The sequence below is a fragment of the Parus major genome, chromosome 26 (assembly GCF_001522545.3).
Source record: "Parus major isolate Abel chromosome 26, Parus_major1.1, whole genome shotgun sequence".
In the NCBI taxonomy this organism is placed as follows: domain Eukaryota; kingdom Metazoa; phylum Chordata; class Aves; order Passeriformes; family Paridae; genus Parus; species Parus major.
This window is the reverse complement of record NC_031795.1, coordinates 3,062,699-3,075,801: the sequence shown is the minus strand read 5'-3', so window position 1 is coordinate 3,075,801 and position 13,103 is coordinate 3,062,699. Positions and strand designations below refer to the sequence as shown.

Genomic DNA, 13,103 nt, shown 5'->3' with positions numbered 1-13,103 from the left:
ACCTGCTCGGATATTTATAACCACCCTTTCTTGTTTTATGGCTCAGGCACAGCAAACAGCCCTCCCCCATCCACACTGCCCCCCTCACCGCCCCTTCCCCATTTCCTCCAAAATATTTCATCATTTCAAGGGGAATAAAGTTTCCAGTGAGGGGAAACGCAAAGTCGTTCCCTGGGCCATGGGCTTTGAAATTGTACGCGGTGTGTTTGATGGGCTGCCGGGACAGGCCCCTGGTCCAGGTTCCCTTCAGATCACACCACACGGCAGGAAGCATGATCAGCCCATCTGAGTGACAGTTTCATTAGGCCACAGCCAGTGTTTTTCATTTTTCCGCTTTTTATTGCTGCTTTTAAAAATGCAGATAATGAGGAACATGCCTCTAAGCACAGGGGCCATCACTAATGGCTCCTAACATGTCTGCAGGCATGAGGGGGAGGGGGAGATGGAGGGGAGGCCAATGACCTTATATATTTATATTTATGCCCCAAAAGCAACCTTTAAAAAAAAAAAAAAAAAGAAGGAAAAAAAGCACATAAAACCCTCCAGCAGACAAGGGTGCAGTGCCCACAAGGAGATGCAAAAACAGCTGTCACAGTTGATGTAGATTTTAGCTTTCTGGGAAGATTTACCAGCCAAGGCATCATTGCAGCTCCCTCCCACCTATATTTAGGGTGCAGAAGGGCTGTTGCTGGCTCCCCACTTGTGAGCACTGGTGGAGCAGGAGGGGGTGGACAGGGAAGAAATGTGATTAGATGGAGAAGGAAACTAAACCCAGCTCAAGTTTTATGGCTGATTTCCTGACCCACACCTAGGCAGTTTGTGGTGGCACCACTGATGCTCCCCAGCTTTGTGGAGTTGATGGTGCTGGGAGCTCTGAACCTACAGCTGGGGGGCACTGACCGACTGGTGAGGCAGAGCCCAAGCACACCCAGGATTTGGGCTCACTGCTGGTTTGGCTGCTAAATCCAAGGGGTGCAAGAGCCACAGGCAGTATGTGGTTGCCTTCCCAAAGCCCTTGGCTGAGCAGTGCCCACCTGGCTCTGCTCGGGGATCACCGCCTGCCCTGGCACTGGTGCTGGTTCTGTTCCCAACAAGGACGAGGACCTGGTTCCCCAGACTAACAGGCTGCACTAATGCTCCTCATAACACGCTTCTCCCACTTGCATGGGGCTCCAACCAGCCCAGCACAGCCGGAGGGGGTTTGGAGAGGCTGAGGGACATGGAATGCTCGGGAGGTGGGAGAGAAGAAGCCCAAAGGGACAGTTTCCGCTGCAGAGTTGAACCCATTGATGTGTGACACCAGCCAAGTTCCCTGCTGGACACTGTTTCTAAATCACTTTTTTATAATGTTAAACAGGGGAGAGACACTTCCAGCAACACGTTATCCTTGAGACGTTTTCTAATGGTAAATATTTTTGTTCTCTCTATCTCTATGAAGGGGTCTAACTGTAGGTGGTCTCTCCTCTCGAGATCATGATGGGGCTTGGGGGCTGAGCTGCAGCTGTGCTAACCTCATGTCTCACTAACCCTGCCCCACTGCTGCTTCCATACCCCGCCAGGCCAGCCTGGGGCTGGGCTGGGGGACAGAGCAGGGAACCCTGCCCCTGCTGTGCTTGCATGAGACGGGGGCTCTCACACTGCTTTGGTGGATCCAGCCTGGCGCCGGGGGTGACAATTTGCTTTCCAGTGGCTGTGGCAGTGGCTACCCCCACACCCAGGAGGAGCTCACAGTGGGCTGAGTGGTGGGGAGGGGGATGCTTGTGCCCATCTCTGCACTGTGCACTCCCAGTTATGCCTTCCTAGAGCCCACCCACTCCAGGATGGTCCCCTCTGGGACCTCCAGGGTGTCCCAGGGTTTGGTCTCGCTGTGCACAGTGGCTCTCAGCCCAGAGCTGCGGCAATGGCAGAGCTGCAATGGCCCTTTGTAGGGCTGGGCACCTCCCCAGGGATTTCTTTGCATCCCCGTGGGGTCTCCAAGCCTTTCACAAAGGTAAAGTGATGCCTCTGCTCTGCCACCAAGGAAACCAAGGCAGAAGGTGCAGCAGCTTGTTTGTAGTGGGAAATCTTGTTCCTGGATGTGCTGGCAAACACTCGGCACATCCAGGAGCTGTGGGAGCTCAGCTCAGCATAGGGAGTATAGACTGCAGCTTTTGGGGGGCTCTGCAGAGCTTTTTACACAGGGGTGGGAGAAGGGGGGGACCCCAGATCCACGCCATCACCATGCTCCAGACAGCTCAGCTGTAATCCCTCCAATTACTGCGGAATTATCCCTGCTGGCTCGTGGGATTGCATCCTGCTGAGATTGTCACTTCTGAGAAGGTGGAGGTGAGGCCAGAGTGTTTGCAGTGAGGGTGCTGAGCAGGCGAGGAGTGCCATGGCACAGCAGTCGGGCAGTGAGACCAGAGCTGGGATGGAGGAGGGTGGAAAAGAGTCTGAGTGTGTGTCTGAGAGTGTCTGTGAAGCTTTTCCTCTCCCTGCCTGAGCGATGGAGACCTCACAAAAGCCCTCCTGTGTGGCTGGTGAGTCATGCCAGGCTGGGAGCAGCCCTGGGCTGCCAGCTCCACCGAACAATTGCTGCTCCCTGGGGCCATTCTGGAGCCCAGCCCTGTGCTGCAAACCTCCACTGCCTCACAGGTACCCCAGCAGCCCCCTCCAAGCTTTCTACAAACCCAGGACAGGGTCCCCTCCTTCACAGAGGGGTTTGCAGTGGTATTCTGGCCCTGCTAACCGAGCTCATACCCAGTGCCCATCCTGGGCAGCTGCCCTGGGATGGTGGGTGGGACTGGTTTTAATCTCAGGTGAAATTCCCAAAGGTGCAAAGGGGCCACGAGGGGTACCACAGTGCTGGAGGAGGCTGTGAGTACAATGACAATATCCCCATGGGACCACACTCTCTGCAGAGCTCTATCCTCCCTGCTGCAGCTGCTTCTCCAGCTTGATCCTGCTGGCAGCAGCACCTGAACAAAGCCAATGGTCTCATCTCAATGGTGACCCTGCTAAATCAATCCTCCCCAGGCTGCTTCTGCATCTGCTGCTGGAACAAAGGCTGGCGTTAAACAAATGATTCACTGGGCTTTCAGAAAGTTTCCCTTCCCTCAGCCGTCCTGTGTCTCTCACCCCAGCACCGCAGGGAGGGCGATGGTCCTGGCTGGGCCGCACGAGGACCTGGCTGGAGGAATAATATCTGCAGAAATCTTTCCCCTGCCGTTAGGTTTTGTAATTGTGCTGGCGATTAATTTCATAAAATGGTCCCTTTTGTTCTCTTATTATGGGACATCATAAAAATAGCAGTGGCAAGACGAGCACAGAGTGATCCCAGCTCCTGAGCCCTGCGGCAAATGGTTGGATGGTTCAGTCATTCCCACCCCATGAAGCACTTGCAAAGAGCAGGAGAACCTGGGATTTGCTCTTTCCAAGGAATTTCTTCAAGGCATTTTCATCTTGGGTTCCTTGAAGCCCAAATGCCTCATTTATCCAAGCAACCAGCCTTCTGAAAGGAATATTTTATTATCCTTTGTGAACAACTTAATGCACTTCAAACCATTGTTCTGGTGGTTAGGGTTGAAATTGAGGATTGATCTCACAGGGAAGCTGTCAAGCTGAAAATGCTTCATTTAAATTAGTGTCTCTTCTAGTCCTACCATCAACAGCTGACTTTGATAATACTGAAATAATTAGCTTTTTTTTTTTCAATTGGATTTTTTTTTCCACTGATGCTGCCTGCCTCTGAGCGTGTGTTTTAATTATATGATGTGTCTCCCAAATGAGACACTGGACCAGCCGCTGTGCCTGAGCCATGGGTGACAGTCAGGGACTGACGGCACAGGGTCACTCGTGGCTTGGTGGCTCGGTAGCTTGGTGGCAGCGAGGAGGACAAGACCCCCCCTGCCACCCCACCAGGAGACTGGGGCTGTGCACCCACATCCCTGGGAGCTGGGCACTCCTGGCAGGATCTGTGTCTGGCTGCTTTTGCACAAGTGCTATGACTTCGCCCCTGGGAAATCAAATTCCTCCTCTTTGGAGCTGCTGAAGGAGCCTCCATGAGGCCCTGTTTGTGGGGGACACAGCTCCCATGTGTTCATTATTTCACAGCTCTGTGGCCTCATTGCTGTTGTGTGAGAGCCAAGGGCGGTTTCCATGAGCTCTGCAGGGAGGTTTGTACCCACTGCCACATGGCTGTGGCATGGGGGGACATCTCCCATGGCATGACTCCCCCAGCCTTTCGAACACCGGTCCCTGAGCCTGGCCTTTCTTTCCCCTTCCCACGCAGAGACATGTGCTGTGAACAATGGGGGCTGTGACAGCAAGTGTCACGACGCGGCCACCGGCGTCCACTGCAGCTGCCCCATGGGCTTCATGCTCCAGCCCGACAGGAAGACGTGCAAAGGTAGGTGGGTGTGAGTGGGGCTGGGGTGCTCGCTGCTCACCCCTGGGTGCCTCAGATCCCCCTTGTGTCTTCAGTGCCCCTAGAAAAGGCTCAGATTTAGCTCAGCTCGACATTGCCCACAGTGCTCACTGGCTTGGTGTTTGCATCCAAGGGGTGGGGACAGGAATCATCCCCCAGCACAGGAACTGGGATGCCTTGCTGCAGGCACCATGCTTGGCCTCACGCCCCTGGGAAGACTATGGGGAGAAGGAAAAGGGGGTCAGGTCAAGCTGGAGGCTGTGGCAGAGCCCATGTGGGGCTAGAGGGTCCTGTCCCATCTCACTCCACCCCACTGCCTCAGCTGCCCCAGGGGAAGGGCTGGATGTGCAGGGGCAGGGAATCCGCACCTGCTCTGGGAGTGTGAGATGCACAGGTCCCTCTTGGGACACTGCCCAACCAGGTCCCACATGGGGGAGAGCACCCCGAGATGCTGCACGTCCCATCAACATCCCCAACCACCTGTCCCTGCCAGGCAGGGCAGTCCAGGCTGCTTTCCCTGCACCACAAACTTGCCCCCCTTGCCAGTGCCTGTGTTGTGTCTTTTGGCAGCTCTCAGAACTTGACCCCAGCTGTAAGGAAAGCCTGTCCTGCTGCTGGCTGCCTGTTACCTGTTGAGTACTTCCAGAATCCCCTGCCCCTGGTATTTTATCAGAGCATCCACCCCCTCCAGTTCTGCAGTTTCCAGCAACATGCAATAACCCAGAGCCATGTCCTCTGTGTCTGGGGTTTTATTACAGCTGCAGGCGGGTTTACAGCTTGCTCCTTCACAGCCATAAACAGAAAGCCTCAGCCCCAGCAAGGCAGAGCTGCTGCCCCAGCACTGGGGGATGGAGGGGCAGGGCAGGCCGCTGCTCCTCCTGGTCTCCTTCCATTTCACAGGTTGTTTCCTAACAGTAAATTTTGTGATTAGTGGAAAAACAAGAAAAACAACCAAAGACTCCACATTCCAGCCTCTTTCCAGGTTGTTGGGGTTCTTTGCAGTTACTGTGCATCATCCTTTTTAACTTTCTTAATGGCAGGAAGGAGATGGCAAGCAGAGAGGCAAGAGCTGAGAAGCAGTTATTCTGTCGAGCAGCTGTTTTTGAAGGAGGGGGTTCCCCTCTGGTTTTCTTTCTCTTTCTGCTGCTCCTGGTCCCCCAGAGTTGCCTCCAGCCCAAACCTTTGGCTCTGCAAACTCTGGTCTGGTGCTCTCGCTCAGCTGAGAGACTCTTTTAAGACTTCTGGCTCTACTCTGGGGGACCCTGAGACCTGCAGAAATTAATCGTTTTGTGCCACTTCCAGGAGAGCTGGGCCCCAAAGTCCTGGCCTGGCCTGGTGTCACACTTTGGCTTCTCAGATACGCACAGAGAAAACCAGCAGCCACATTCCCCTACTGAGCATCAGAGGCCAAAGGGTTTCCCTCATTTGCCAGCTCATGGCAGGGGCAGCATCCAGAGGGGAGCACTGGGGTCTCCTGGCATCCCAGCAAGGGTGTGATGGGTGTCCCTTGTCCCCACCAGACATTGACGAGTGCCGGCTCAACAACGGTGGCTGTGACCACATCTGCAGGAACACGGTGGGCAGCTTCGAGTGCAGCTGCAAGAAGGGCTACAAGCTGCTCATAAATGAGAGGAACTGCCAAGGTAAGGGGCAGTGAGTGCCCAGGGCCCCTGCCCTACCCCTCCCTGCATTCCCATGGCTACTGCAGAAGTGCTGTCCCTGTTGCTCATTCCTCTGGCCTTTCCTGTGGACTGCATACATCCTTCAGGGGATTAGTGCTGGATTTAGGGCTAAGCTCTGGGGCTTAGCCCTCCAGGCTCAGAGATGGGGACTTGTGGGCTCTTGCAGAGTTAAAGCCAGCAATTAGGCCAGGGTTCCCAGTTCTTAGAGGGTGGGAATGGGGAGATGCCTCCTGCTCACTCCAGAGGTAGCTGGCTGCTCCATGCTTTTTCTCAGTCCCAACACTTTCTACACATCCCATATAAACCCAGCAGGTCACTGTGCTGCCCCCGAAGCCCATGGCCAAGGTCAGCATAGCAGGTGTGAATGAGCCTGAGTGTTGCCTCCTGAAAACACACAGCGGGGGAAGGAGGGGCTGGTAGGCTCCGGGGCTGCCACTGCTTTCATCTCCGTCCAGGTTCTGTGCTCTGTGAGTTTGACGTGAGTGCAGCAATTAACTTAATGAAGCCAATGAAATGATGCTCCAGCCCACCAGCTTGGGTTCACCTCCCAACCGGGGCCTTTCTGCCCTAGTGAGGTGCCCGCAGGGCTGAGCAGACATTGCTGGCACCGTCCCCGGGGCAGGACCTGCCCGCGCAGCATTCCTGATCCCTCCCTAGCATCCTTCTGATCGTGGCATCCTCCCGATCCCTCCCTGCCCTGGACGGGCAGCAGCCGGGGGCTCTTGCAGCCTTCCCATGCCAGGAACAGGACGCTGGCCCTGTTTGAGGTGCAGAGGGGCTGCAGGAGCTTGTGGCAGGGGGTGCTGGTGCAGTGGGTGAGGAGGAGCTTGGAGGGAGAGAGGGAGCACAGGGTTCTGGAGCCGGTGCTGGATCCCTGGAGCATCCTGGTATAGAATGCCCAGAGCAATCTGGTTCGGGACCCTTGGAGGATACCAGTGCAGGGTCCCACAACGTCCCAGCGCTTGCTGGAGCAGGAAGGGGACAGTCCCTGTGCCCTGGCCCCTGTGCCGTGCCAGCTCTCACCTCCGCCCCTTGCCATTCCTCCAGACATCGATGAGTGCTCCTTTGACCGGACCTGCGACCATCTCTGCATCAACACCCCCGGCAGCTTCCAGTGCCTCTGCCACAAGGGCTACACGCTCTACGGGCTCACCCACTGCGGAGGTAGGGCCAGCTGCAGCCTGTCCCCACCGGGGTCGGGTCCCCTCGGTGCTGCTGCTGTGCGACCCCCGGGACACTACCCACCCCAAGAGCCCACGGGGAAGGTCGGTTCCACGCACACCCCGGGCAGGGAGGGGGCTCACAGCCAGACTCGCTGATGTCTGCAACTTCAAACAGAGCGACAGGAACAATTTGCGACTTGTCTGCAGCGGGAGAGAGGGAGAAATCCCCGGCGTTTTTGGCACGGAGCTGTGACGGGGTGGGAAGGGGAACATCAAAAGGGTTTGATTTAAATTTCACAAGGCAGATAGCTCCCAAGGGCGGGGGCGTGCTGCGCCCTGGAAGCGGGGAGGGATGTGAATGAAACATGCTTTGCAGGGGCTGCCGGAGCGTGTTGTGGCAGCGGTGCCGGCGGCCCGGGATGACGAGCCCGGGTGTTCCAGTGCTGCCCGGCTGGCGAGGGTCAGCGACCCTCCTCATATTTCTGAGCTACGCAGTCAGCGTGAGCCAGCGCAGCCCCCGGGACTGCCTTGGCCCTGTGGCAAAGGGACTGATGGCTCCCACCAATGCCGCGAGTGAGGGGGAGCTGGGCAGGAAGGGCTGTGACGGGGCAGCTCCATCCCTGACCTGAAGGATCATTTCAGGCTGGGGGGTCTCTTCTGAAGAGAGAGATCAGGGCTGCTGAGTTCAGTTTCTAAGTGCTTCCGTGTCGGCTCCATCTGCTGCACCCTCCAGCCCATGAGGGGCTGGGCTCAGTCTGGATGTTCTGCACCCATCCCTTGCCCTTGGGGACACCGGGAGTCGGGCTGTCCCTTATCCCCATGTAGCTGGCACAGCTGCAGGGAACTGGGACTGCAGGAAATGCCCAGTGGTGCAGATCCCCTGTCCCAGCTGAGCTTGGATTTATCTGTCCAGAATCCCAGCCCTGAGACAACGCAGGGATTCAGTGTCAGAGCCAAGGGGTCCCACTGCCCCATACCCACTTCCTTTGTCCCCATAGACATCGATGAGTGCAGCATCAACCGGGGTGGCTGCAAATTCGGCTGCATCAACACTCCTGGCAGCTACCAGTGTACCTGTCCTGCTGGCTGCAAGCTGCATTGGAACAAGAAGGACTGTGTGGGTAGGTCAGCAGAGCTGCTGGAGGAGTTGGGGGCTTTTGGCTGCCAGGCTGGTGTCCCTATGCTATGCTCTGGCACCCTCTCCCCCCCCGATGAATCCCTCTATGAGCTGGAGGGCACAGGGATCCCTCGTGGGTCTCTGAACTGTGCCAGCCATGGGCATCTCTGATTGTCATCATCAGCTGGTGCATGTCCCTTGGAGCTGGTGAAGTGCCTGCCAGGTTTGGTGCCACCACGGGCCACCCTCACCTGCAATAAGATGGGCAAGAAGGACAGCTGTGCCCTTTCCTGCACCTCCAAGGCCCTATTCCTGCCAGGTACTGGTGCTGGTGCCACCACCAGCATGGGCAAGGGGATCTCCATTTCCCTGCATGGCCCGAACTGAGTGGAGAGGAGTGGCTACACAGCCAGTGTGCACTGGCGGGCGGGCAGGAGGGAGGGAGGGCTCATTATTGGATGTAGATCCATGGGCCAGGTCCCTGGTGCAGGATCTCTATGGCAGGGTGCTGGGCATGGCACAGCCCTGGCAGAGCCAACCCCCCTTGCTCACTCACAGAGTCTGACAGCAGCTACACGGTGAGCTGTGGGACCCCCATCCTGCGGCAGGGCGGCCAGCACAGACCCACCAACAGCAGCCAGCAGTGCCTTGGTAAGGGGGCCCCTGGGGTGCCCACAGCTGCCACCAGCCTGGCTGGGCCGTGCCAGGTTGCTGAGCACCCGCCTGTTCTTTCAGAGACTGTGGCTGCACCGGTCAAGCAGAAAACCTCCTTCAAGATCAAGGATGCCAAGTGCCACCTGCACCCGCGGACCAAGGGCAAGCAGGAGGAGGCCGGGAAGGCACAAGGTGAGGTGTGATGCTGGGGGGAGGTGGGAGTGCCTGTCCCCCAGCAGGGGTGGCTGCTGACCTGTCCCCCGCACACAGGTGGCTCGGCACCATGCTCTGACTGCCAGGTCACCTTTGTCAACCTCAAGTGTGACTCATCCAAGAAGGGGAAGGGGCGCCGGGCTCGCAACTCCCCCAGCAAAGAGGTGACACGCATCACACTGGAGTTTGAGGCAGAGATCAAGCCTGAGGAGATCACAGGTGGGCACAGCACTGGCCTGACCCCTCTTGGGTGCAGGCACAGGTGGTGGGACCAGGAACACGATACCATCCCCATGCAGCAAGGGGAGATTAACCAGTCCTCATCTTGCATCAGATTGGCATGTGCTGAGTAGCACTTGCAACTGAGCATTTGGGGGGTGGTTTTAATGCTTCTGGGCTTCCCTCTCTACTCCTCCCTTCTTAATGCATCCCTGTTTCCCCCTTTCCCCCATTCCCTTCTGCACCACCCAGCCAGCTGCAACCTGCACTGCCTGCGACAGAGAGTGGAGAAAAAGCTCAAGTCGGCCATCAAAGCCTTGAAGAAATCCATCAATCAGGAGCGGTTCCTGCTGCGCTTCTCAGGGATGGAGTACGAGGTGGCCCGGAAGCTGAGCGTGGCCCCGGAGCGGCAGGAGAGCTGTGGGCCGGGCCAGCAGCGCCTGGCCAGCAAGTGTGGTAAGGAGCGTGGTGGGGTGATGAGGGGACCCGGCGGTGACAGCCCCCACAGCATCACCGACGTCCCCCCCGGCTCTCAGTCAGCTGCTCGCAGGGAACCTATTACCACGGGCAAATGGAGCAGTGTGTACCCTGCCCCCCCGGCACCTACCAGGAGAAGGAGGGGCAGCTGTCCTGTGACCTGTGTCCCCGCGGTGACACCTTTGGACCCATAGGAGCCACCAACATCACTGGCTGCACCGGTAAGGAGGACACAGGCTTGAGGCACACTCGAGGCATGGCCAGGGCTGCAACCTCAACCATTAGCCAGCAGACAGGAAAGCCTTGAGCATCCCCAGGACCCACAGAATTTGCTGTTTTGGGAGTTTATTATTTAGAGGGGACCCCAGGAAGGGCAGCACTTGCTCTGGGTATACTGGTGTTGCCAAGGCTGAGAGGGAAGAGGATTTGGGTATGGGGCAGGAGAGCCCCAGGCATATGGGGTGCCAAGACTGAACAATGCCTGTGCCTGCAGGTCAGTGTCCCCCTGGCCAGCACTCTGCCGATGGCTTCAAGCCCTGCCAGCCGTGTCCCCGTGGGTCCTACCAGCCTGAGGTGGGACGGGCGCTCTGCTTCCCCTGCGGTGGGGGGCTGACCACCCGTCACGAGGGAGCCCTCTCCTTCCAGGACTGTGACACCAAAGGTAGGTCAGAGCTGGTCCCCAGGAAGGGGCCAGCCAGCAGGGCTGTGCCAGCAGCTGACACAGCCCCCTGTGCTCCCTGACCCCCCAGTGCAGTGCTCCCCTGGGCACTACTACAACACGAGCGTCCACCGCTGCATCCGCTGCACCGTGGGCACCTACCAGCCCGATTTCCGGCAGAATTACTGCATCTCCTGCCCTGGCAACACCACCACCGACTTCGATGGCTCCACCTCTGTGTCCCAGTGCAAAAGTAGGCGAGCTGGGGTGCAACAGAAGGGGGGGACAGGTGTAGGGTCCTCCTTCAAAAGTATTAAAAATCTATAGAGTTTGGGGTTATTTCAGCGCTTTGTGCGTGCAGGCAGGCATGGGGGTTGCCTAATGGGACAGTGCCCCTCTTTCCCAGTAAACCACCCCCAATGGAACACCACCCCACTGCCCTCATGCTGCTGGTTCCCAGTTGAACCGGTCTCCCTGCCTTGCAGACCGGCAGTGTGGAGGGGAGCTGGGTGAGTACACAGGCTACATCGAGTCCCCCAACTACCCGGGGAATTACCCCGCCAACATCGAGTGCACCTGGAACATCAATCCCCCACCCAAGCGCAAGATCCTCATCGTGGTGCCAGAGATCTTCCTCCCCTCCGAGGACGAGTGTGGCGACGTGTTGGTCATGCGGAAAAACTGTAGGTAACCGAGCGGGCCGCGGTGCTCAGGGGAGGAGATGGGGAGAAGAAGGTTGGGGCTTGGCAGAGCTGCCTTGTGCAGAGGGAGAAAGGCACATCCCTGGGCAGCAGGAGGGGAATTTTGGGAATAGGGTGAGTGAGGTGATGAGCATCACCCTGCTATCTGGGCATCATGTTGGATTTCGGGGATGCGCACCTGGGCCTCAGCCTTTATTTTGGGGGTTAAAAGCCCCATCTGGTGTTTTCCAGAGCACAGAAGTCCCTGATATGTAACATGAGGGTTAGGGGGCTCAGCCTTGCTCAGCACGGACAATTCCCATCCCTGATGCCACCCTTGACGCAGTAAGGCTACCGCAGCTCTGCTGATGGGCAACCAGCATCATGTGTCCCCTTGCTGTTCCCTGCAGCCTCCCCATCCTCTATCACCACCTACGAGACCTGCCAGACCTACGAGAGACCCATCGCCTTCACCGCCCGCTCCCGCAAGCTCTGGATCAACTTCAAAACCAGTGAAGCCAACAGTGCTCGGGGCTTCCAGATCCCCTATGTCACTTACGACGGTGAGCACGGGGCATGGGAAGATGCCACCCCAACACGCTGATGATTCTCCCTACCACAGTTTGGGACCCCCAGTTCACACCTCCTGTGTGTTTGGAGGGAGTGGACTGAAGGATGGAGAACAGAGGTTTGGGGACAAGTGGCAGCTCATGCCCTGTGTTTTTTGGCAGAGGACTATGAGCAGCTGGTGGAGGACATCGTGCGGGATGGAAGACTCTACGCCTCTGAGAACCACCAGGAGATCCTCAAGGTGAGTGTGTGCCCCCAGGTCTGTGTTACCCAGGACTGTGGGGGATGCAGGACAATCCTTCCCTTTGGGGATGCCTCCTGCTCTCCTTGCACTTGGGACTTCAGTTCAGGGTAGCACGGCGGCGGGATGATGAACATCCCTCTGCCTCGGCTTCCCTGCAGGACAAGAAGCTCATCAAAGCTTTCTTCGACGTGCTGGCACACCCCCAGAACTACTTCAAGTACACAGAGAAGCACAAGGAAATGCTGCCCCGCTCCTTCATTAAACTCCTGCGCTCCAAAGTCTCCAGCTTCCTCCGACCTTACAAATAGCCCCCTGTGCCCCGCCGCCCCGGGCCGCCTCGCAGCCAAGGAAACACTCTTCTCCCTTCCTTCTCCTTTATGATTTTTCCTTCCTCCGCCTGGCTCCGGCAGGATCGCCACCGCTCATCCCGCAGACTTCCCCCCACTATTTCTCCGCCGCTCCCTGTAGAGCTGCGCTCCCAGCCGGGGGCACGCTCCGGTCTCACCCAGCGGCGGTGAAGCCGCTCCCCTCTTCCGAAGCAGCTTCTTTTGGAAGGTTTTAGGAAACTGAAGTAGTGGTTCTTTCGCTGTCCCGTGTCCTTCCTTTGGTTTCCTTTACGCCAGGTCTGCCCCCGTTCCCTGGTGCTATCATCAGCCCAGGACAGTGGGGTGGGTCCTTGTCTTGCAGCCCCCGGGCTGGCTCCGGCCCCGCAGAGGAGCGCAGGAGCTGACACCGTGTCCACCGCAGAGCCGGGCCCCGGCTACCGGCGCCGCTTTGCAGAGGTCGAGGGGAAGAGAACTGACAAAGCCGACTTGATTAAAAAGGAAGTGCAAAGGAGTGATGGCAAAGCCCACCAGCGCGGCACCGTGGTGGCTCTGTCCCGCTGGAGAGCAGTGCTGGTGCTGGGAGGGAAGCGCAGCCAAGCCACGTTCCCGGAGAACAATGTCTGGCTGCACGGGAGAAAACAGGGAGCAAAGGAGAAGGACTTTCAGCCGGGTTCGACTTTTTTTTCCTCCCCCCC

At 57.7% G+C, this 13,103-nt stretch overlaps 1 protein-coding gene across 4 annotated transcripts in view; it reads left to right on the top strand.

Annotated features, from left to right (window-relative positions):
- The window catches only part of SCUBE3 (signal peptide, CUB domain and EGF like domain containing 3), a 29,611-nt gene extending 16,515 nt beyond the window's left edge, over positions 1 to 13,096 (top strand). Inside the window, exons 7-23 of one of the 4 annotated variants that reach the window (XM_015650359.2) lie at positions 1,358 to 1,405; positions 4,271 to 4,387; positions 5,926 to 6,048; positions 7,135 to 7,251; positions 8,249 to 8,371; positions 8,552 to 8,686; positions 8,926 to 9,018; positions 9,103 to 9,213; positions 9,292 to 9,453; positions 9,706 to 9,909; positions 9,990 to 10,151; positions 10,424 to 10,591; positions 10,680 to 10,841; positions 11,074 to 11,271; positions 11,679 to 11,831; positions 12,000 to 12,079; positions 12,241 to 13,096. In XM_015650359.2, the coding sequence (XP_015505845.1) occupies positions 1,358 to 1,405; positions 4,271 to 4,387; positions 5,926 to 6,048; positions 7,135 to 7,251; positions 8,249 to 8,371; positions 8,552 to 8,686; positions 8,926 to 9,018; positions 9,103 to 9,213; positions 9,292 to 9,453; positions 9,706 to 9,909; positions 9,990 to 10,151; positions 10,424 to 10,591; positions 10,680 to 10,841; positions 11,074 to 11,271; positions 11,679 to 11,831; positions 12,000 to 12,079; positions 12,241 to 12,390 (2,306 nt within the window). In that variant the 3' untranslated portion in view covers positions 12,391 to 13,096. Of the gene's footprint in view, positions 1 to 1,357; positions 1,406 to 4,270; positions 4,388 to 5,925; positions 6,049 to 7,134; positions 7,252 to 8,248; positions 8,372 to 8,551; positions 8,687 to 8,925; positions 9,019 to 9,102; positions 9,214 to 9,291; positions 9,454 to 9,705; positions 9,910 to 9,989; positions 10,152 to 10,423; positions 10,592 to 10,679; positions 10,842 to 11,073; positions 11,276 to 11,678; positions 11,832 to 11,999; positions 12,080 to 12,240 lie in introns of those variants that run through there. The other 3 variants (XM_015650360.2, XM_033519935.1, XM_015650361.2) reach the window with 3 other exon arrangements.
- The last annotated feature ends 7 nt before the right edge of the window (positions 13,097 to 13,103 follow it).